Source organism: Manacus vitellinus, unplaced genomic scaffold, assembly GCF_001715985.3.
Source record: "Manacus vitellinus isolate BGI_N305 unplaced genomic scaffold, ASM171598v3 scaffold_49_pilon, whole genome shotgun sequence".
Classification (NCBI taxonomy): domain Eukaryota; kingdom Metazoa; phylum Chordata; class Aves; order Passeriformes; family Pipridae; genus Manacus; species Manacus vitellinus.
In genome coordinates this window covers 75,814-100,461 of record NW_021940603.1, presented here as the reverse complement: position 1 = coordinate 100,461, position 24,648 = coordinate 75,814, and the positions used below count along the sequence as shown (strand labels likewise).

The 24,648-nt window shown below is 42.7% G+C and overlaps 1 protein-coding gene across 2 annotated transcripts in view; it reads right to left on the bottom strand.

Annotated features, from left to right (window-relative positions):
• STAG1 (stromal antigen 1) overlaps nt 1-24,648 on the bottom strand; it is a 155,873-nt gene that overhangs the window by 81,170 nt on the left and 50,055 nt on the right. The window contains exons 4-5 of one of the 2 annotated variants that reach the window (XM_029962663.1): nt 22,078-22,242; nt 9,610-9,706 (exon numbers count right to left, since the gene is read on the bottom strand). In XM_029962663.1, the coding sequence (XP_029818523.1) occupies nt 9,610-9,706; nt 22,078-22,242 (262 nt within the window). Of the gene's footprint in view, nt 1-9,609; nt 9,707-22,077; nt 22,258-24,648 lie in introns of both variants that reach the window. The other variant, XM_029962662.1, reaches the window with a different exon arrangement.

The following is a 24,648-nucleotide window of genomic DNA, read 5'->3' as shown; positions in this document are numbered from 1 at the left end:
TCCCTTCCAACCCAAACCATCCTGTGATTCTATGAACTGCAAAAATCAGTTTTGTTAAACCACAGTTTTAGAAAAAGCTCCTCTCTGCAGATCAGAAGTAACTTGTCTTCAAGGGCTCTAGAGAAAGAATTTCAGTGATTTCCACCATGTTCCCAGTGGGGAACAAGAAGTGAGAATCTACAGCTGGCTGTCTACTAAAAGCAAAACCTTAAGACACAGAAGACACAAAATTCTTGTTACAAGACCCAGAGTTAAGACTACAAAGGTCACTTGGCACCTTGACTGGCCCAGCAACTGCTGTCATTTCCATTCAGCAGCAGGTTCAGACTCCAGAAGAGACACAGGTGCCGAGGTCAGAGAGGCCAAGTTACAGCTGCAGAGGCTGTCAGGGGAGTCCAGGCCTTCTCTGGGTGTCAAAAGAGTCTGAAGGGAGGAAGTGCTTCGAGAACTCTGGTTGAGCTCCCTTCAAACAAGAGTCATGTGAGCAATATCTTTGGAATCAAAGGGGCTCCCCACAAACACACTGTCACACACAGTCACTTCCTACAGGAGGAATTCCATGGGAAACATAGAAGCTCTAGTTCAAGATTCTCTACTTCTTTTGGTTCAAAACTTTGGAAAGAAAAAAAAAGGGGACTCTTCCTAAATCCAGCTCTAATTGCAAGAAATTACTTCTGTTTTTATGGAGATCTGTGCAAATAGACTGGTCTCACTTGGCGTGTTACATTTTCTGTTTTCCATAAAGAAAAAACTACCAGCTTAAAAGGCAGGCTGTGAGAACACAGGAATAACAGCAATCCTTTGTTCACCTCAAAAGATGCTCTTTTGTTGAAATGCATCTGTCTCTTCTTCATCAATGAAAAAAAAGGCATTTTGGTTAAATAAAGTGACTTCAAGAATATAAGATGAAAATCAAAATGGGGGCAAAAATGCTTTGAACCAACAGAGCAGAAAATCGCCACTATTTATGTCACCACAAACTGAAATTCCACTACCTCTATATCTATGTAGTTAAATATTTCTACAGTAAGTTTTCACTCTAATGAGTTGATAGAAGTATTTCTAGGCCCTTTTTCCTAAGTCACAAGAACTTCTAAGTTATCCAGAACACTTATTTCAACAATGATGAAATGACCAAAACAAGCAGCAGAGACTGTGGTAGATCTGACAAACTGCATTAAAGGGATTTCCAAAGATGATGTTATGACTTTGCAGAAGCCAATTCCCACCACAGATGGTGCCTATTAAAGCCCCCAGACCATTCCTGAGTGAACAGGCTCCAACCAGGGAGAGCTGTGTTACCCTCCTAGCTGCTCCTGCCGGCCCATCCCACCCATCCATCCCTGGTGCCATGGGTGGAGAGGGGCACTGCCAGTTGTTCCCAGCTGGAATGGAACAGGTTCACAGGCAGAAATGCTGAACTCCACACCTGAGACACAACTCCTGAGCTGGGGAGTCACCCCAGACTGGGCTCAGCTTTGCTGGGGGCTCTCAGAGCCGGGGTTAACCAGGGTACAGACACTGCTGGCAGGGGAGCTCCTCGCTGCTCCTGCAGGATCTGAGAGCACTCCTGTACAATAAATACCCTTTTCTCCCCCTCCAGGTACCCAAAAACATTCCACCACGCCTCCTGCTCCGTGCAAATAAGGGAAACTTCCATAAAAAGGATGTGAACAGTTGCAGGGCTCAGCTGGTCATGGTTCAGGTTAAAGACAACTGAGGCAGTGTGAGGAGACCTACATGAACAAGGAAGGAAGGAGGCACTGCTGGAATGTGAGCAGCACATGACTGAGAGTCCACTTTTTCCAAATTCAGATGTATCTTCTTTGAAACTCAAGCTTGTCTTAGTTTTCTAAATCCAGCTACTGTTGAATGCTTGCAGATTAAGAGAATACTGGATTTGGTTTAATAACTTTCTTTGTGCCAGGGAATATGGCTTTTTCAATAGGATACAGACTTTTTTAATCATCCCCACATCTTTCTCTCTAGAAGTAATTACTGCAGTGTACCAGCACTGCACTTCATCAAATAAGTCTGGGGCTTCCTTAATGCAAAAGAGAGGGAATTGCAAATACAGTGTTTGCTGAGAGAAACGTCATTTTTGCAATTTAATTCTCACCCTTGGTCTGCACAAAGTCTGACAATCTCCAGCAGAATTTGCACCTCTGGAAAGATCAGAGCCATGGGGACTCTTCCCATTTGTAATGCAGTCAGGAAGGGCTAAGATCTGGTGGTATTTGATTGCTTTTGGTAATTAGTTCCTGTCTTCACAGAGAGCACCATCGCTGTCATCTAAAATAAACCCAGCAATGCATCTGACACACAGGGAGCAAACTCGTGTACTGGCAGCATTTCCCCACAACTCCAAGAACAATACTGTCAAAAGGAATCCAAGCAAGGTTTTCCTCATCTGCTCAGTGCAGAGGGTGTCCCTCCTGTAACACATCTGTCTAACACAGAAAGCAAACCCCAGTGAAGAGGAAATGGCACAGATCTGGCTGGTACAACATGACTATTCTGAACCATAAACATCAAGAGGTGTTTATTCCTCTTCTCTCAGAAAGTTGTGGCATTAAAGCATCGTCAAACAGAGACTCCCCAGCTGAACCCCTGCAGTCACAGGAGCAGCTCTATTTCCCAGATCGATCTGTCTGTAATTAAATTAATATAGTGGAAAACAAGCAGTAGTATTTCAAAGCCTTACACAATTTATCTCCAACATGCAGTGCCAAAAATAATTTTCCAAGCTCTGAGTTCACTTAGCAGTACACAGGAGCAGAACACAGACTTTGTTCCAGGCTTACAAGGAGTGCTTTCACTTCCAGCAGAGATTTGAACTTATTATACAGAACTGGCGGCGCAGAATTCATTTCAAAGGTAATTTGTCTTTCCTTACATTATACATTTGCTCTAAAGTATTTTAGTGCCACAAGTTCTGTCAATTAATTCAATACATTTAAGTTATTTGAAAGTTGATATTAATTCATACTCATAAAGTAGTTAATAGCTGATTTTAAGCCAGCTTATTTTTGGTCTGCTGTCATGTGAAACATGGCTAGTTCAATATATCCAGGTAGCAAGTCATAAAGAAAACTCCATGTGGTTTAAATTACTGTTTCTCCCGTTAGCAGTTCCCAGAGTGAACTCCTGCACTGAGGCAGAGTCAGCACAGCAGGTATTTCATTCAGGTTTTCAATCCAAGCCCAGAGTGCCCTTCATTCACACCTCCTGCACCAAAAGCAAATTCCTGTGCTCTTTTCCCACTCGCTTCTGGGAGTAGCAGGACACATCTTTGGGAAGGAGATGCCATCACCCACAAGTGGCTATCAAATGTTCTGCACCCCTTCAACACTTCTTTGCACTTCCAGATCTGAACAATCCTTCCTTTTAATTTTTTCAAGGCTTCTCATCCCCTGAAGAGTTAGGAACATGCAAAGCTTAAAAGAATCAAAAAAGTAATTTTGTGGCTACTTTTCCCATAGTCAAAGAATCTCTGAAAAGCTAGAGAACAGGAAAAAGAAATAGTGAGGAAGAAAGAGTCCAGGAGATGTCAAAAACCAAATACAAATGCCATCCAGCAGCAAACAGGAGGAAACAGTGAAAACCCTTTTGATTTGAAACAATACACACAATGAAACCAAAGCTTTAGTTTCAAGAATGTCACAAACATTAATTATTTGTATTTCTTCACAAAAACCTGATTTGGATGAAACCACATTAATTGTGTGTGATATGAATTTATTTAACCTTACCTACCTTCCTTTAGAGAGCTGATGAAACATTTAATGCATGCCTGGCAACCCAAGTTACCTTCCACCCAAGCCAGTTCATAATTTGCATCTTATTTTCAGTTTGAATTTTATAAGCTTTCATTGCAAGACAAACACATTGTAAAAATGACCTCGAGGCTCACAAACAAGAAGTACAAAGTTCAGATCTCGTTTATCTATACCACACATTAAAATTAAAATGAAGTAATTTCCACCTTTCAGACTTACCTTCCTTTTTTGAGTGTGGTTAAAGGCATGTTTTTAACTGCTTTGTATAGATCTGGGGGTGTTTTTATTTCTGTATACCACACACAGAGAATATTTTATAAATCCTTGACATTGCTATGACAAATCTTGTATGAGTAAATAATAATTTTTCAAAATATATATTAGTCCTTTACTTTGCAACTTCTTCCCTATACTCATACACTAAAAAAAGGATTTTGTTGAAGAAGCTGTGAGAAAGCAGACATTATACCCTCAATAACAATATTGCCTCCAATGAATGAATCACATCATTTTCTAATTTGTTCACAATGCGAAATATTTATGATACCAACTTGTTAATAATAAATAAATGACTGAAGAGATAAAGCCTTTTAACACATGTCAAAGTCAGCAACATTTCTCACTATTTGCAGTTCCTTGCAAAAGGCCCATATGCAGGAAATTATATTTATCACTCTTCATTCCATGCTCAATAACATCCATCTGTCCAGAACAATTGTTCCATCGATCACAAAGCCTTGCACAAATAATTTTTTTAAACCATTACTCTATTTACAATGTTATGCCCCCTATAAAAATATTATTAATCAGAGTAAATAAGACTATTTCCCAGTTAATTTGCTTCCTGGAATCCTGTCCAACAGCAAAGCAAGCAGTTGTTTGTTCATTGCTTTTCCAGACCATACAATGGCCACTTTATGGTGTTTTTTCCTGGTTTTAGACTTCAATATCCTCTGGTAGAGCAGAAATCTTTTAGCTTGCCCTTAATTAAGCACATAGAGCACTAAAAAATATCAAAATGAGCATGCATCCTGTATGCAAGCAAGCCAAGCCAGAATTCCTGCACTTACTGACTCAGCTTGCACCATTCCATCAGGATTTTTCAGAGGACCTTCCTAGAACAGGTGAGGAACAACACAGCATTCCAGGCTGGAGCAGGAGAGTGTGAGGAAGCCCAAGGGCTGCCAGGAAACACTCCCTAGAGGTGCTTTCAGCAGGGCAGAGCTCATGCACAGATCCACCCAGCCCTAAGCAAGCCCAGCAACCAGTGCTGCCAGGGGGCAGTTTGGCAGTGACTGATTCCATACACCAACCTACAGAGAAGACTCTGAGGGGGAAAATGCACCACGAGAAACAGGGTCTAAAGGAACTCCACCTGCTTCCTGCACCAACTACTCCTAAGGACAACTTCAGTGTGCCAAATCAAAGAACCCCTTTCAGCAGTGGAGAGCCCTCACATCCAGGAAAGCCACAGCACTCCTGGAACTGAACAGTGAGGGAGTTCCCCAGTTCTGTTCCATCAGCAAACGCTGTCAGAGCTGTGTGACAGAGGCAAGGCAGGCAGTGGCAGCACTGCTCAAACCACTTCTGAAAACCTCCTCAAGAACTCACAGCTTTCTGGCTTACCTGGCAGAAAATAAATGAGGGGAGGAGATGGATATGGGAGAGAAAGAATGGGAATAATGAAAGTACTTGAAACTAGTCAAGTAGTTTCCTCTTCAACCACGAGAGAGACAGCTTTTCCTTACAAAAAAAGCTTCTTTTCTGCCACAGACTTGATGGCTGGTTTTCCTTCACAGCTCAAGAGACTGTTCCAACCACTAATTGCTTCTGGTGAGGAAAAAGAAATATTTATTCCACAAGTATGGCTCTCTGCCTTTAAAATGCGGGGAGGTCAGAGTGCTGTGGAGCTTTCAGATTGTTTACTATCAATAACAGAAGGCAGAAGCAGACAGCCACGCACATACCCAAGGCAGCTCGGAACAGGAGCTCCAGAAATGGAAACAGCCTGGTTGTCATGGCAGCAGAGCATGATACCTGAGCTAATTACTCAGGCTGAGAGGCAGAGCTAATTAGCCCAGATGCAGCATCACCCTGACACAGTGATGATCCTTCTGGGACCTGCACACGTGTATTGCTGAGCAGACATTTCGGTTTGCTCACAGACCTCGGCGTTCCACTCTCTGCTCTACAGAAGTGTTCACAAAAAGAAAGAAAAAAATATGTTCCTACAAAGAAGAAAGCAATGGAAGAGAGTTCACAAAAAACCCCCAGAAAACTCTGAACACTGACCTGCAACTCTTGTGCAAGGGAGGAGGATGCCTGTGTCCACAGTGCTGCACCACACCACAACACTCAGGAGTATGGACACACCTCCACCCCCAGCCCAGGGGCAGGTCCTTGAAAAATCCCTTTCTCATTATGACAAGCTAAAATCAAAAAGTTCCCTCTTACCTAATAATGCAAACACCCAAAATAAGCTCCTGACTTAGAAATAAGAAGCTAAATACAACACCATCTGCTTTAGATTGTCAATCCTGTGGAAAATAAATACCTACTACCAACAGACAAACCTGGGGTTTTTCAAGGACTGGAAACAGCATTTACTTGCTGTTTCTACAGGAAGAAAATGTATTTTAAAACTAACTTTGTCATCTTTCTGCGGTACTATCTGATACAAGATCCTCCTAGAAGCAGCAGCACATTTCAAAAGGGTTGGAAACAAAAACTAAACAGGTGAGTGTATCAGTCCTTCTTAACCATTCTTCTGCCACAGAAACCCAACGTAACCTGATGCAGAAGACTACACAGACGAGCTGGGAAAGGCAGGGATTTTTGTTTGTATTCTTGGAGAAAAAAACCCAGCAAGATAAAGAAAAATCCCGTAAGAAACTATTTCCCCTCTTCATAATCAAAATCAGCAACAAACAGACTGAGCAGGTAAACTAGAGGAAGGATGGGCTGCACAGGGACTCCCACGCAGAGCTGGTTATTGAACTGAGATGCTTTGGCAGTTCAGTAAAGGACACCTCTCATTTCTACCAAGTGACTCCCTGCAAACCCAGGAAGAGCACTGGAGTCAGGCTGGAGTGTTTTAATGGACATTAATGTTACAGACATTAATGGCCCAGAACATGTTACACGGGACGGAACTGAGGAAACAGGTACTCAGGAGAGCTAACAAAGGACAGACATGCTCAAACTTTTGGTGTACATTTATTCCATTTTAGGTTGCACAGATCTTTTAGGTTCACCTGCAAAAGTCATTTATTTAGTAGTTTTTTTGTATTAACAATTTACACAACAAGAGATCACTTCTCACTTCAGGAACATCTCTGAGCAGAGCTGGAGGATGCCAAGAGGTTCATTCAAGCATCTGTGCTGCCCAAGAGAATGGGATAAATACATAGAAATCAATGTTTCTCTGAGCAGAAAGGTATTTTTGTCAGGGTCAATACTGTTGCTAAATAAAACAGTTTGGTGCCTCAACGATTTCTAATCTAAGGCAAAAAATAGGCACACACTCTTCACCTGCTTAAAACTTCTGAAAGACACATCCAGCTAAGTGAACTTTATATACACTTAGATACCCAATAATTCTAAGCACTGTTCAAATGCTAGATTTATAAACCTAGCATCACCTTCCTGGTTTCCTGAGGCACCTCCTGCCAAGCTAGTTGTGCTCCTCCCTTCAATTAACAAGCACAAAGTTAGGTATATTATCAGCTAGCAGGGGAAAGAAGGCTGGAGAATGAGACAGTGTTAGTGAGCCAAACTGAAAAGAAGAAAATGAAGGAATATTATGGAAGATAAGGCAGCTGTTTTGATTCACAAGGGCCTGTTATTTATGAGAAATAGAAACAAGCCAGGATGTCAACAAAGTCTTTTAAGGGAAATAAAAATGTCATAATAGAGCATATAATCTTCCCATGACAAAGGACCTTGGTCTTTCTCCCAAAATACAGAACATCTGTGTGTTTCTGTACCTCATTTCCATTAAGGAAAGCTTCACATGCACTTTCCCCTAAGTGGACTATCAATAAAAGCCACTCTCTTCTGATAAGCTTTTATTTATTCTAGAAAACAGGCATGTTACTGGTAACTGGAAAGAACTGCATTGTTTGCCAGGAGTTTAGCCCTGTCCTACAGCTGTTACTGTAGCCACTGCAGAAATTCCAACACATGACTAAATCTCCCAAACACACTCTAAGTTCAGGGGATAAGTCATTTTTGCTTCCTTTCTCCAGCCCCTGCTCTTTGGGACCAGAAGGCCACTGGTGGAAGCTCAGCAGAGATATCCCTGAGGGGACAAAGCAGAGGACTGAAAACAGACAGAAAGTCACCACTAAAATAAAAAAAGCCAAGAAAGTCAATGCCATCAGCCACTCTGCTGCTGCCTCAGCCAGTAACAGAAAGCTTTTCTGGGAAGCCCAGGGCTCACAGTGGGCATTCAGCCTGCACCAGGCACTAACAAGAGCTTTAAAACACAGGAATCTTAGCAGAGTGCTGCCTTCTCTAACGAGGAGAAAGAAGGGAAGTATAAATTAGAGAGCAGCAGGGGAATGAAGATATTTATGACATGCCTTCACCAAAAGCTTGCATCAACAAGAATAAAAACATATGGCCAAAGATGCCTTTGGATTAATGCTGCCCAAATTCTTACAAAGAAGCTTCTGGTTTGGTTTTTTTCATATACACCTCTAGGAGAGAGCTAAAAAAAGCAAACAGAACACAACTACTTTCACATGAGCTGCCAAACAGGGCTGACAAATGTTTCAGGGATTGGGTGTGAACAGCACAGACACTGACACAGGCTGGGAACTGAAATTCCAACCTTCAGCCCTTCCACAGAATGCTTCCAGAGGCTTTCCTACCATCCACAGAATAAGTTTATTGCCTTCAGCTAGGAAAAAGGGCTGCTGATCCTCCTGATGGTTCCTATTTCTTTTCTCTGATGCTTTTAACTGTACTTGGGACTTCACCTTATACTTAAGAAGGAAGAAAAGGGATTTCTACCCAGATCATTTGGTGCCTACAGGTATATTCCCATATCAGTTACAAATGAAGAAAAGAAGTTCTGAATTGTGGTTATTTTCAACTCTACTCAGAGCACATTCCAGAAAGCATCAGGAAACAGTAAATAATTTGGGTGCTACAGAGAGAGAAGAGCTCTGTCTTTGTCTCTTTTCAAGGCTGAGTTAACTGAAAAAAGACAACACATGAAAAATTCATTAGAAGGCAGTGTGGCAACAGAACACAGAGAGTGCTGCAGCCTGGCAATGGAGCTGCTTAAAGAGGGACAAAAGGCAGGGCACTCGCTGCTGACTTGAGAAAGTATCACAGGGGAAGAAATAGGACTGGTGCTTCATCCACAGGAAATCTTTCTTGTTAATCCAAGGCAACTGAAGCTTGACTCCTTCCTCTTCAGATTAAAGAAAATATCATTTTCCTAGAACAGAAGAAAAAATAACCAAGTTAAGGTATAGCTACACCTCCTGACTTCTGTAATGTAACAAATGGGGCAGAAAGAGGAAGGGGAAGCACAGCTATGCCTACCTGGAGTACCAGAGCTTCTGCCTCCTGTAGCTGATGAGCAGAGTGTCTCTGTGGGGACTTTACACTTTGGGATGATGACAGCAAAGTGAGAAAGAGTAGCCCCTGACAAACAAGCTTTAAACACAGTCATTGTGGAATGCAGACAATATTTCACATCACCCATGCACAGAGTACCAGCAATGTGAGTGTCTCCCACACCTCTCCCCCACTGCACTAACACACGTTTGTACAAAGGCAGGTTTATTCCACACAACTTGTTTCCCACGTTCTGTACCTCGACATCCTGAACACTGGATAAAGAAGTTGATTAAATCCAGAAGTGCTATGTCCCTGTCTTGTTTATATGATTCAATCCAGTCGTCCACCACAGACTGTCAAGAAAAAAAGAACACTTATCAGAGACTCTTACAAAGTGCTTTATTAAAGGCAAATGACTTATGGCTTTCAGAATATCATTTTATAGCTGACCATTTATCCTGCATAATTATACACAAGTACAAATTCAGAAATCTATGCACCTTCTCTTAGGGTGGAGACAGAACAAATATTGTCAGAGAGCATCATTTTCTGGTATTGTAATTGTATAAACACAAGTTCAAATTGAAATTTCTGTAATTCCTCAGAATTCTACTTAAGAGTATTTTTTCAGTTTCAAAATTGTGTTGAAAAAGACCCAAACACTGTTACTCCATTCAAAATGGCCAACACATATTCCCAGAAAACCAGTGAGTAGAAACCTTTGGGATAATTACTGATTTTACATTGCACAGTGAACACCTCAGTATTCCTAAAGGCCAAGGCAGTGCATCAGTCACTCAGAAACACTGTACATGGGTCAGGAAGACAAAATGCAATGAGGAATACTGGGTAAATAACATAATACACACAGTTTGGAGGTGGACTGTCTGGGAATCAGCAAGTCAGCTGGATCACAGTTAATGAAGCTGAGCCCCTGTTTCAAAGTGCCCTCAGAACTACAGGTAGCCCGGTGATATTTTTATAATCCCTGATATTCCAAGCTCCTCATCTGCAAAAACATTGTAGGTAAGAAATTAATTTTTTTTAAAAAAAATCACACACATCACTACCCTCATGCCCACAAAACCAGCTCCCACCATGCTGACAGAGAATGAACAGCAAAGATAAAATCCAAACAATTCTATCTCTTAGAAAAATGTGCCTTTTTCTTAGTTAAGCTCTAAGGACAGGATTTCAAAAAATCTCTCTGCAGTTTCCAGCTCATCCAAGAGCAAACTCCCCCACCCAGCAGTGGGAGCTGGGCAGGTGTTTGAGGCAAAGGAAGCAGCAAAGCAGCTGTTTGTGCACTAGAGACACTCCCCCCTCTGAGCTGAGCCAAACAGCCCATGTTTAACAGAGACCACTGTGCTACCCCTAAACCAGGCTCACACTGGCACTGTGACCCCACTGTGCTGCCCCTAAACCAGGCTCACACTGGCACTATGACCCCACTGTGCTGCCCCTAAACCAGGCTCACACTGGCACTGTGACCATGGCATTCTACAGATCTGAACACTCCACTGGAAAGGAATTTTGTGCAGGTTTTGTCTCCCAGCACACACACACCCCCCAGGAGGAGAAGCAACCTTACAAAGGGGTCCCTCTGCTACTTAGAAGAAATCAAAAGGCAAATCTTGGCCTCAAATTAAGCTTTGCCATCCTGTCATTTCATCATGGATTCAGGCCTGTTCCTGTAAGTATCCATCACTTCCATCAATTCCCACAGTTCTCCAGGGCACACAAACCCAAATGTAGCCAAATGTAAAAATTATTTACTAAACCAAATATTGACAGAGCTTAATGACCAGACTGTTGGTGTGCTACCAATGTGCAGGATTTGTTTGAGCAGCTCTGTTACTGCAGATACTGGAACAACATGCAATTGCCAGCAGGTATTTTTTACACTAAAGAAAAAAGCAGTTGTGCTGGCTCAGCCCACAGGCTCACCTGCCCACGGGGGTTATACCCAGGGGGGAAAGAGTAAGAAAAGGGCAAGAACCAACTGCTATTTCTGAGTGACTCTCCCAGACCCTCAAGACCCCAGTGTATTTGTTCCCTCATGAACAGGTCTAAACCAGAGAGTTGTATACCTACACCATCTTGAAGCAATGTGCCAGGGTTAATTACTCACTGCAAAATGAAAGAATAACAGTGTTTTAAACTTGCCAATTGTTAGATCTATTTGATGCAACCGAATGCTTTTACTTAAAAGATATAAGAGAAAACAAATCCCAAGCCCCTGTTTGTATTTCCCATGCTTCTGTCTGGTCACCCTTTTTCAGGGAGAATAGTCCTACTCTGTGCCCTGTGGCTTGCACAGAAATACTTCCCTGTCTTTATCTTTGCCCACTCTAGTCACACATCTCTTACCAGTTTCTGAAGTCTACTATATTCTTCTTTGAGCCTGCTTTTCCTGAGTGTTAACAACTAGTCCCCAGCACCTGTGCACTGTCCAGAGCCTGGTTTCACATTAAACACTTCCTGTGGAAGCAAAGCTGACCCAAGAAATTCCTTCCCACACTGCCTTACTCCTGTTTGTTGCTACAACACGTGGCCCCTTCAGCCACAGCACTGCAACTGTTTCTGGACTGTGCTACAAACACTGCCAGTGAACCCACCCAGACCGGAAAAAGGGGAGTGGAGGGGAGACATCCGGAGGAGTATCTTTCAATTTTGTTTCTGTTTCTTTTAAATAATTATTTCATTGATTTTTGCAGCACTACCTCAAAACTGTAGCATCAGTGCAGCTCATCTCCCTTCTGCTATTTCTGTCTCTCAACCAGAAAGGATCATGTGGGACACACTGTGCCCTTGGGCACTGTCCTACCTAGTGTGGCACTTGCATTTTCAACCCAGAACCACAATGCAATTTAGAGAAAAATAAAGACAAGCAGCTCCTCTCCAGGCTCAGGGACCAGGCCTGAGGCAATGCAGAGTCCTCAGTGGCAGCAGTAGATAAGAAGAGCAGAAAAATCAGACTTAAGGCTCTGAGCACAGATAACAGACAAAGACTGTCTGGACCTAGAACTAACAAAGCTTTAACTAAAATTGGAATGTTTGGGTAGATCCATTTGCCCTGACTTGACATGCACAAGCTCCTCAGTCCCTTTCCACTGGAGATCACATGTAGATGTGAGCACACACCCCCAAGTACAACAACATCCAGTGTAAGAGCCCTCTGGAGCAGGGGGTGCTGAGCCGAGGTGGTTCCTGCTGGAAAACCCTCGGGGTTGCCCTGAGCAGACCCCAGTGACTGCCCAAGGAGCTCAGGTGACAAGTCCCACACAGGCACCTGCCCTGGCAATCAGCACAGAGCCAACAAACTGCCTCCCTAACCCCCCAAAATCAGTGCCTCAACATAACCCCCCCAGTCCCACAGCACTCAGCCCCTCATGCACACTTGGCACACTTGCTGGTTCATTTTGTCAGAGATTACAGTTTAAGGCAACAGGAGATAATGAAGCCAGACTACATATGCTCCAACAGTTGGAACTTAATCAAACTGTTGACTTTCGATGTAACAGAAAAGAGCTATAAAAACTGAAAACACTGGGATAAAAAATAAAAATGATACACACTGGACCTAAAATAGACACAAGTATCAACTGCAGCAAGACAAAACAGTACTAACCCAAATACCAGGCAAAAAGGTTGAATATGAGTAAACTAGAAATCAGTCGTGTAGCAAATGGTGCAACACGCAGTCCATGCCAGAAATGGAATTGTTTTGCATAAACGTGTATAGAGAGAAGGACTCCTATTAAAGACAAGGATTTCTAACCAACAGCTCCCAGGTTACAGCAAACCATCCACAATGGTTTTATCTTGTCAGCCACCTCCACCCAGTCTCCTGTTTCCAAGAGCTTTTCACACATAACCCAAGAGCAAACCCCGTTTGGTGACCCTGCCCAGAGATACCCTGCCCTGGCCCCTCCATGTCCCCTGCCCCAAACCCAGCCGGATGCTGAGTGAAGACACAGGTGGTGCCAGGGGCAGGGAAGGGCCAGGCAGCCCCCTGGACAGGAGGGAGGTGCAGGCAGGCCCCATCCCCACAGGAGCCGTGCTGCCCACCCCCTCAGGGCACTGAGGAACAGATGGTGGGAGCTGCTCCGCTGGCACCCGGCTGCTCCCAGAGGTTTTTGCCCTGGGATGCAGCAGAGGGCATGGATTTGCCATATGGAAATGTGAACCCACATGCTGTGCATGAAACAGCTGATAAATTCAGCATTCCTGCAGCACAGGACCCCCAGCACACGTGCTGCAGCAGCCTGCCCAGGGGCAGAGATCCAGGCAGTTGGGATTCACCGAATTCCAAGCACGTGCACAGGGAAAAGGCTCCTTGAAGATAAGCTCAGTTACAGATTATTCCAGTAACACCAACGACCCTCTTCCACTCCCTGCTGTCAGAAAACATCTAGACCTACACCCACACACAATTCTATACATATATATATATATATATACACACATACAGATGCACCACATCTCTGGGTCAGTCAACAAGTCCATACAAGTACTTGTTACAAAAATAAGGCTCTTAACCTTTTTGTTTTGAGGCTGAAAATGCTTCTCTTCTTAGAACTGAGTAAAAAAATCAAGGTTCCCTGCAAATGGCAGATGATGTATGGTACAAATACCTAGTCAGTACAAAGATTTTCCAAAGCCAGACAGTGTCCAAGAGTCTCACAGGAACAAACTCTCTGGTGAGTCTGTTTTAAGGACTGAAAGATAATTTTAACTTTAATTTGAAGAATATGCCAAACAAGCAACCCTACAGAAGTAAGAAGCTTAAAGAAAGTCACATAAGTAGCAGAATAGATCCATAGTGTGAGTAAGCAACTTCAAATCAATCAACTTGCAGAAATATTGACTTTCACATCTCAAAGGCTGCTAAAAGATAAACAGGAGAATTTTATAGTCGTGAAGAGCCAGAGCAGCTCGGATTGCCAGTAAAAGCAAGTCTGCTGTAATGAATGAAATAATGAAGTAGTTATCTTATTACCTCCTGGAGGCTCTGCAGCTCTGAATCCAGCTCCTATTCCTTCAGTGCAAGAGCATTACCACACTTAGGGGCATTAAGTGCTGCAGGAACCAGGGGGACTAACTGCAGAGGATACCTTGCCAGCTCGAGGAAATTAGCACAGTCCCACTAAATATTAATGAAAGTTGATTTCAAAAAAGCTATTTCCCAATTGAAATGAGGTAACAATCTGGCAGCAGTGCTACTAACAAAAGTGAAAACAAATGACACCATATAGAGAGTGCCTGTTAAATGCAAGATCTGAGTCCACTGTAAAGCAAGGCAAATCGAGGAGAAAGAGCACGGAAGGAATTTGCCATTTCATACAACTGATCTGGACACGCTTCATTTCCAGGGAATGTGACAGCACAAAGGATGACTCTACAGTGGGTCTGCAGGGTGTTTACACTAAGGTAGGAAAAAATCCAGAACTCAAAGCTTACGCTAACAACTTCTGCCAAAACCCCAAAGTTACTCAGATGGAACGTGAACTATATTAAAACAAAAAAAGGAATGGCAGTGAAATTAAAGATTTCAATTAAATGTATAAAGAGCAGCCCAAAGAGAAGAGAAAAGTAGAAATTGTGCTGTAACAGATAGTGAGAAGAACTGAGAGAGTGCACTGAAAATAAGGACCTGGGGAAACAAAGGCAAGCAGTGAAAGACTATTTTTAAGTGAGTCTGTTCAGGTTTCTTTTTTAAATAATAAAAGTCTTTCAAGGTTAAATTCTGTGAAGACTGAAGCAATTACACAGTTACTGGGGATAAAGCAGTTCCTGGCATGTGAAAGTGTGTGCAGTTTAGACTGTGCCTTACACTGTAAGATGAGTGATTGCATTCCAAACCACAGGCAGCAGGTCTAATATGCACCCACTGAAAAACCTATGTGGGGTTAATCAAAAGAACTGTAGGTTGAGAAGCTGCATTTTATTCTTTTTCCTCTAAAGATAATTTTAAATTATTAAAGAGTTCATACTTTGCCAACACCTAGCAAACACTTTCTGACAAGCCAAAATTATTATTCTTTAGCAAAAACCCTCATTTTAAGGTAACACTACCTACTTCTTGATTTTTCATCATAAGCAAAGATGGGAAAATGTTTCATGCAGTGTCTGCCTATACAGCTTGTTATTTCCTAATGCCCAGAGGGGGATAGTATACAATCCTAGAAGTATTTGTTCCCAACAAAACTAAGGGATTCATACTCCCCATACAGAGTTCTCTCTGTTTGGCAGATTGTGTAAACACATATTTCTCTGCAGTAGAATGGGTATTACATATCAGTGCACAGGGAAATCAGTGTAACACCTTACATTGAACCATCTGGGGGAAAAAAACACTACTTGAAAAAAAACATTCAGTTCTCTGCTGAGAATATTAGAATGGCACAGTGTAACTGCCATTGCACTGATGTGCATAAAAGGTACGGGAAAAATTCTTCTTCCAACTGGATTAAAACCCCAGGAACTGCACTGCTCAGGGCTGTAGCTCCTCCCCTGAGCCCTCAGAAAAGGGGGTGCACCGTGCAAAGGCCTCCCAGCAAGCCTGTTTTCCCCACTGTACAGAGATTTTGTAGGTGCTCATCTCTCCCAGTTGCCACCTCGCACATCCAGCGGGCTGGGTCTGTCTGAGCTGGGCCAGTCACAGGCAGCAGTGGGTCTGAGATGCTACAAAGCATCAAAACCACTCACAAACACTGACCAGGAGAATGGAAAAACCCTCAAAGAGATCCAGAGACAAAACTGAGTTATTCCAGTAAGAGAGACCCATCAATCTGTTAAAACACACGACTGGTGCTCCTTTGCACAACTTGTAAAGGGTTCACAGATCACCCCAGATGCTCCAAAAATGTCAGCATTCTGGAGAGGAAACCCTTCTCCAGCTTTGAATAGTGGGGGTATTCCCAGGTACAAATGCTTTCACACTGCACTGCTGGCACATGTGCTCACATGAACAGCAAATCATCTGCCATCTTATAACACCACAAGGGAAAATAAACCTTGTGTGACAACTGCAGAAACATTCATTTGGTATTAAGGGATACCCTTCTAATTAATTACTGCTTTGTTTGGGGGTTGAATTGTTCCCAGTGTAACAACCATGGGTACGTGCACCAAATTTTGATTTTGTTTCCTTTTAATTCAGCAGGATACAACCAAAAGCAAGGCAAGATTAGGCTGCAGAAGAAATCCACCTAGCAAAATGAGAAGGAAATACTAGTTTAAATGTCAATAGCAGCTGCAGTCATTTTACCCAGTAAACTTTAGAGAATGCAAACTCAAGCTCCTAAGGAGTTTAGAGACAGTCTGGGGAAACTCTAAGCTATTATCCACCCTTCCAGTTAGACAATACAGTGCTGTTAAAATACAAGGACAAGGAAACTAAAACATGCCCCCAACACAAAAAACATGGGTAATATTTAGTATCACATATTTGTATATTATTAATCTTCAAAGACCTTCACTTCCAGAAATAGCTGAGGCAGACACAGAGATATGATCCAGCAAAAAATACTTTTAGTAGGGAGAAGATAAACTCAGGGAAGAGAAAGCCCTTAAGGGCACTGAGAACACAGACACCACATTCACCCTGAGCTGCAAAGAGTCAGTGGTGGGAGAATTCCCAAATTCCTTTTCACCACCTTATTCTCTCTCAACTGCCACTGCCAGAGACAGGAGATTGGGTTTTTCATACAGTCCAGCTACAGCTGCTCTGATGTTTTTAATCTCCAGTATATATGTAAAAACATACCCGGAATTCCTCCTGCGTAAGGTGGATATGGTTACACCGTCATTCTAATCAAGAGTAAGGCTGAGCTGCTGCCAGAGATGAGCTGAATCAAGAAGCTTATTCAGCTGAAAAAAATCTACCAGTGTCATGTTCTAGTTCAATCTATTTCTTGGTGTGACTACAAAACACCCAAGAAAGGTGTAAAACCATCAGCTGTGGGAGCGGGAGAAGGTGGGACTGATCCGTTCAGCAGCAGGATTAAAGCAGGCACATAACAAGGAAGGAGGAAGGACCATTGGGCTTATCTATATTGCATAATGATTAGGTGATTAAAATAACTGTGAGGGGAAATTCCAGGGGTGCTGTTGAGAGCAGGAAAGCAAAGCTGAATCCCTGCAGGATGTGTCAGGAACCGGGCGAGAAAGCTGAGCACAAAGTGGAGTTTGCTCGGCCACCAACCCCTTCCCCAGAGGAGCAGCCTCGCCCTCACAGGCACCACATCCATTTCTTCCCTAAATGCCATGAAAATACAAAAACTACAGAAGCTGCAGGGATATGCCACATTAATGAGACCAATAAAGATGTACCAGCTCTTTGGAAGAACCGTCTTGCATTTCTTGTGCAGATCATCAAATCTCTAAAGGACTGAAGAAAAGACTGGAGGTACCAGGAATCCCAATCAGAAAATAATTTCAGAAACAGATGTTGATGACTAAATGTCACCCCAGCCTGACACACTGTGATGAAAGAAAGTGGCAACCACACCATTAACATGTAGTGCATAGAGAACAAAGCAAGCCCTGATGAAAGGAGGGCAGTGCTTCCTTTACTTCCAACACACCAAACGTGGATTTGTAAGGATGCATCCCCTTTTTTTCTGCATGTAGAACCTCAGTCTGCAACAGGGAGGTGGATAAACCCTGAAAGTCAGCATCATATTGAAAATAATACTGAAAATACTGTTAACAATTCAGAAACATTTTCAATTAGTAATAATGAAAGTTTGAATCCTTTCAGATAGTTAACTGAAGGGAAAAAAAGGTTTCCTGATGTTCCTGCTCTCTTCTCAAACCCTCTGGTCAGGGCAGCACTGTGAGCAAGAGCCACACCTCATCACCACGAGCCCAGCAGGTGCAAAGGTGACACAGCCCTGAGGCTGAAACAGGAGAGACAAAGGAAACTTCTCCTGGCAGGGAACACAGTGCTACAAACTGGGACGTTACTGGGACAGGGGAGGAACTCAAAGGACACAAATGCCCACGTGCCAAGGTGTCCACACAAGAGCAGTGAGGAACCACATGCACTGCTGCTCTCTGCAGAGACAAAAAGAACTGTTGGCCCAGTGAAAACTCCCATTTCAGCACACCAGAAAGCTCTGTTTGGGTACATCCCCTAAAATGCTGGCACACAGTGGAGCCACATTTACTCTGGGCCATGTCTAACCAACACCAGCATCACCTTTACTGGCTGAGCTCAAGCAGAGGGGGCAGTTTTTTATTCCAAGTCAGCCTCTAATCTGTTGTGACCTGCAAACATCAGTTAAGGGTGACTGTAAAGCACAGAATATCCCAGAGCAATCGAGGCATAGATCTGTTCGTGTTCTGCTGCTGAGCACCTCCCAGAATCACTGAGGATCCATTCTCTCTGCTCTTCTGGGGAACAAATCCCCTGAGCACACAGGAAAGCAGAACACTGCTTTGCTTGGTTTGACCAACAGCAGTACAAACTTCATTACAGAAAATTGGTCAAAATTTACAGATCAGAAATTTCCAGTCTGAGGCCTAAACAAAATCTAGGATCATCTCAAGCTTTTTATCTCACTGTCAGCTTCACACCAGGGTCAGAGAGCAGTGCAGAAGTGCCTGTGAAGATTGAACTCTTTGCCTAGGGGTTCAGCTGCAGGAGTGGAGGTTCCCCCAGTCCTTCATTCCCACCATTGTGAAGTCAGGCAGTTTAGTACATGAGAAATGCTGATATAGCCCATTCTGCCTATGGAGGGGGAGGGAGGAAATACAGTGGGTGCAGCTGTCTCCATAAAATTACTGAAGGAAAAAGTAAATAAACGGAAGAGACAAATGATAAAAAGCAGGAGAGTGCCATGTTTGCTTCAGAAAATAAAAAGCACAGTCTAAAAAAGTTCTATGAACAGTCTTAATGGAGGAAAGCTGACAAATGTACCTGCAGAAAACGAGTTGCATGTCCTGTCACACTTCACACAAAGAGCTGTGACAGAAAAACCTCTGAACAAGTGACTGTACAGAGGGTTCCAGAGCAAACTAAACCCACTGCCAACGATCTGATCCCAACTTCCCGTGGGTATCAGTGGATTTACAGAGCCCAAACAACACTGAGCACCAACACAACCAGCACTGAGTGAGAGGCAAAGACTTTATGCAAAGAGCAACCCCCAAGTTATGTACATGTGAAATACAAAATATGGATCTGACTTTGGGACCCTGAAAGAAGGAACCAGCAATAAGCCTGAAGAGAAGTAGTAAATGAATCCTGCTGTGAGAACTAAAATAGAGTAGAAGCTTAAAAGAAGTGGGAATTGAATTCAGCTACGGACTTCCATGAGTTGGCATCACAAAGCCAGGAAAACCTAACAACTAAAATAAATCCTGAGAGCAAACAGCAGGAGCAGATAGATCAGAAATGAAAGCACACAATTCTCATGTCATCTCAGGATATATTAACTGAGTTTTCCTGGGTTTTTATTGTTGGAAGGAAACATGGGAGCACTACAAAAAAAAAAAAAAGACTGTTCATATTACAGGGAAAGAAGTAAATATTGAGGAACAATAGGTTCTGACAAATACAAATATATGGCACTTGTTTGAAAATTGGAATACTGACAAAATTGCTAAGATTGAGCACAAAAAATCTGCATCAAAACTATGAAAACCAGAAATGCCAAGCATTCCTAACTGTGACATTAAAATCCCTAAGCTATTATAGACAAATATAAGTTTATCTTATAGATAAAGTTTAATGAGTTTAGCTTATAGAACCTTGGTTTTACAGGAGATTCTTGTCCAGAAGTGCAAGTTAAAAACATTAAATCACATTTTAATTGCATTCTCTTTCCTACTACAGGGTTTCTTTTTTTTTTTTTTTAATTTTTTTACCAACAGAAATTTTTTCAAAGGTGCAAAAGTAACACATCCTCTTGAAATGATGGCTCAAGCAATTTATGCCTGTTTGTATCCCAGGCCTTTAAATACACTTGCCTGTTCCTTTACTATTTGCATGGAATTGCTCCCCTGCTCAGACTGTGCTGTCTCCTCCTCTCTCCTCCATGTAGGTTGGGTAGTTTAGGGATGTGAGTGCACATATATATGGGATGTCTGTATAAACACTCCAGGACACAGACACAGCCATCTACATGGGCATATACAAATGCTCCATTTTTCAGGACAATTCCTTTGCATTTGAATTCCAAAGGTTAATACAAACATGCAGACAGGTTGTTTTTTTTTAGAATCTCATCTGCAGACTTCTGGTGGCATCTCTTTTGAAATAGATGACATGTATCAAAGTCAATCCCACACACACACACACATGGAGTCATTAAATATCAAAGTAATCACCCATTGCTTTTCATTTGGCTCCTGCAAATATCAATAACTCTTAAGACAAACATACTATATGAAGTATATTGTATGCTCTGTATCACGGTAAAACCAGAAAATAGACTCCAGATGCTTCCTCAAATCCTGCCAAAAACGAAATTTGAAAAAGTGTTGCAAACCAAGCAAAGTTGGAAGCTCTGATGCAGGCAAAAAAGGCACAAGAAACCTGTAGCTTTGTTAGCAGCAAATTTGTTCTGTCTTCACCTACTAGATAAGAAGGTCAACCCTGAATGAGTGTAAATACAGAAACAGAAGAAAAAAAATTTCTCATTTTCTACCAGTTCATTACTTACTTAAAATTACATCTCAGACCTTCCACAGATTTGAGACTGAAAGAAAATTTTCAACAGCTTTCATTCATTTGGAACATTTGATTCCTTTGGGAGTTCATCAGACTCAGCTTTTAGCTCCACTGAAAGTGATACTGCAAATGGGACTTGGCACCTCATTTTCAAAATTTGTAATTTTCTCTCTTAGTCAGCACCAAAGCAAACAAACAAAGTGATAACTGCCCAAGCCCTGTTCTGTTGAAATGCAGAGAAAAGGAGGTTTGCTTGAACAATCCTTGAGTAGGAAGGACTGCTAGCTTTGCACTGCCCCAGCTGAGCAGTGTTTTGGGCCCAGTGTCTCCCCTGTGAGTGCCAAACACACTGGCTGCAGCACAGCAGCTTTACTAAAACCATGCACTGTCAAAACCAATCATCTCTGGAGGCTCCAGAGGTGGACTCACGTGGCCCACAGACCCTATAAGGCCTCTAAACATAAAGTAGTCAGAAACATTTCCACAGGCAGTTCACTACAAGTGCCTGATTTGTTTTGCAATGAAAATTTGCCTGAAGACGTGTCCATGTTTTCGCTCAGACACAGAGGAAGACCAGGCTACTACTTGAGCCTTCATCTGCTGTTCTGCTGGGGACAGCAAGAGTGCAAACTGTGGTGCAAAGTCCTCCAAACTGCTTGTGGCAGCAGCTATTCTTGAAAACACCAGTGAACAAAACAGGCCTTGGATCCATCACTCATATGATACACTTTTTCCTCCAATAAATCTGATTCCAGGATATTCTTTAATGGGTTGCTTAACACCAACATGTACTTTTAACTTGGAAGTAATGAACAAAACAAGGGAGAATTTGAAATGCATGACTTTCTGATGTGCCTCTTGTCCTTCAGAAGTACACATGACAGCCCTCAATCCAAGCCCATCCTGTCCCACACTTTACACACACACAGTCTATTGGACCAAGAGCTATGAGAAAACACAATTGTTTACAAAAGCTTAGACTGAACTCCTGCAATCAGGACACACGGAACTGGGAAGGGGGGACACAATTAGATATTTTACCTGCATAGCACTCTTTCCCAGCTTAACCACCTCAAACAAAGTGACAGGGTCCCCTTCTCCATTCTGCTGAGGGTGGCCATTAGCTCTTCCACGACTCGCTCCTCTGGCTCCGGACTCGGAACGCCCCTTGTCTGCTGGAGACTTGCGGGGTTTCTTGGTGGCAGACTGGGCAAAGAAAACCAGCAGAGTGAAAGTTTATTATAGCCAGACCTGAAATCACCCAAAGGCTTTACAGATTATACATCAGTATGACACATTGATACACACACACACACACACATCCAAGTATCCCAGGAGAAGCCAGGCTGGAAGGGATCTCCCCAGGTGTGCAGCCTGCCCTCCTGCCCAAGGCAGGGGCAGCCTGGAGTTCAGCCAGGCTGTCAGGGCTTTACCCACTCAGGTACACAGATTTATTGATCACTAGTTATTGAGAACAGCTGCAAAGCCACTGCCATGGCAAGGTAAGCAGTGCTGAACTCCCAGTGCAGAAGTACCAGCTCATGTCAGTACCCATATTAGTTTTACACAACACAAATGAAATCGAGAACACAAAATAAACTTTTAGCATAACTAGCAACCTTTGTAAGACAATAAGTTATTAAAAATACACTTGTCATATTAACATTCATTTTCCGTATTTTCATTTTAACGTAACTTTTATAAGAAGCTCTGTACAGAGTCATCTCTTCACACCAATCACTGAATTGTACAGTCAGATTTACTAGATCATCACAGCAGCCCCTTGCTTCAAAATTCTATGAGTTAAAACATTTTCCCTGTGAATCTAAATTATTTAATGTAAATTTTCTCAAGATTCTTCAACCTTTTTATCAGTGGTATAGATACCACTTGTAAGGATTCACCTGCTGAACAGTTTGCTCTGAATTTATGTCACTTGTGAAACAGAAAAAAAAGAACTCTGGGGAAAACAACATCAGATTTTTTTACTTCCATATTCTATTTTTTCTACCTACTGAGGCAGAAAAAAGCAAAAGCTGCTGTTTTTCCCAGAACAGTGAAGCTATTTTGAGGAATTATGTTAAGGAAGACAACACACAAGCAAGTCAAAGCTGACATTTAGGACAATCCCTCACAGTACCATTTACTGGAGTACACTGTAAGCCAAACTGCTATCAAAGCTTTGAGTAAAGAACATAAAGTCAACGTTTTCAGTTGCATATTCCAATGCAGACACATCTTCCTTCAGAGCAAAGGGATCTAACCTCTGGCAGAAGACAGCCCTGCAGTCCAGCTTTGCCATTGCTTTCAAAGGGACCACTGCTGGGGGGGCAGAGCTGAAGAAAGGCCAAGGCAGAGCACAACTGCCTCTTGAAAATATTCAATTAAGGTCTCGCATAGAAATGAGAGCTAGAAAGCTTAAAATAACAGTACAGCCTCTGTGAAGTTTTTTGGGTAACATTTGCACTTAGGATCAAAAGAGTATCTCCCTCACTGAATTTTTAAACACGTGCAAAGCTGCCTGTACCAGCAAGAATGTTTTCAACACGTGAAGTGCTGGAGCGCTACTGAGCTCCAAAGAGACACATGATCACTATTTCATAAAATGGCAAAGAATTAGAAGCAAATTGACTCTTTGGAGATGTACAATCCATGTGCTCATTCAGTCTGGGTGACAGTAAGCACTTCAACTAGTTACAAGTCCTGCCAAATGGAAGTAGGAATGCAAGTTGGTGCACTAATGCAAGCCCCTCTATGCTCAGTTTTTCTCACCATGTCATTCAAAGGGAGGCATTAAACACTGCAGGGATGAAGGGAAAGGAAGCAGGCAGTGGATGGGAAAGGCACACCCCCAAAGATACCTTGTTAGTGGGAAGCCATGAGAAGGGCCACCTGCTTCAGCACCTGAGCAAGAGTACTCTGGACAGACTCAGAACGAGCAATCACTGCACATGTAAATGCCCAGTTCAAATTCCCCTCTTTGTCAGGTATCCTGGGAAAAGGGAGGGGCTTTGACCAAGACTCGTAGTTTGAACTGGAAGGGTGAGAACACCACTGAGCCCTCAGAAGAGGTACAGAAATAACAAATGTACTTCTGACTAACTGCAGGACAAAGGCAGATTCCTCAAGCCCAAGGAAATATCTCAACATCCTGGCCCTGAATTAACACCAGATATATAACTGAGTCGACTTCTCTCTGGTATAAATTTTCTTTTGACAAAGAGAACACCTCTCACAGGGGAGAAAACAAGTCTTCTATTTAAGAAAAGCCATTCTGCATCTAAGCTGGGGCAGCTAAATCCAGATGCAGGATCTGTGCTGAATCCTGCCTCAAGAGACAAAACAAGCAGACAAAAGATCCTCCACTAGGAACTGAAGAAAATCCAACAGTAGAACTTTCTGAGCTGGGCAAGGATTAACATGCTCTGCAGGTGGAGAGGCACTGTGTCCATTCCACAGCACTCCCACCCAGCAGGTATCTGACAGGGAGCCCAAGCTCAGTCTCACCCAGAGTGCAAACATGAAAGCAAGTCTCACAGGGGTCCTCCAGCCTCCATGAACTGCCTGTTCCTCTAAAGGTTTGCAAGCACAAAGCCCATGGCATTACCTTAT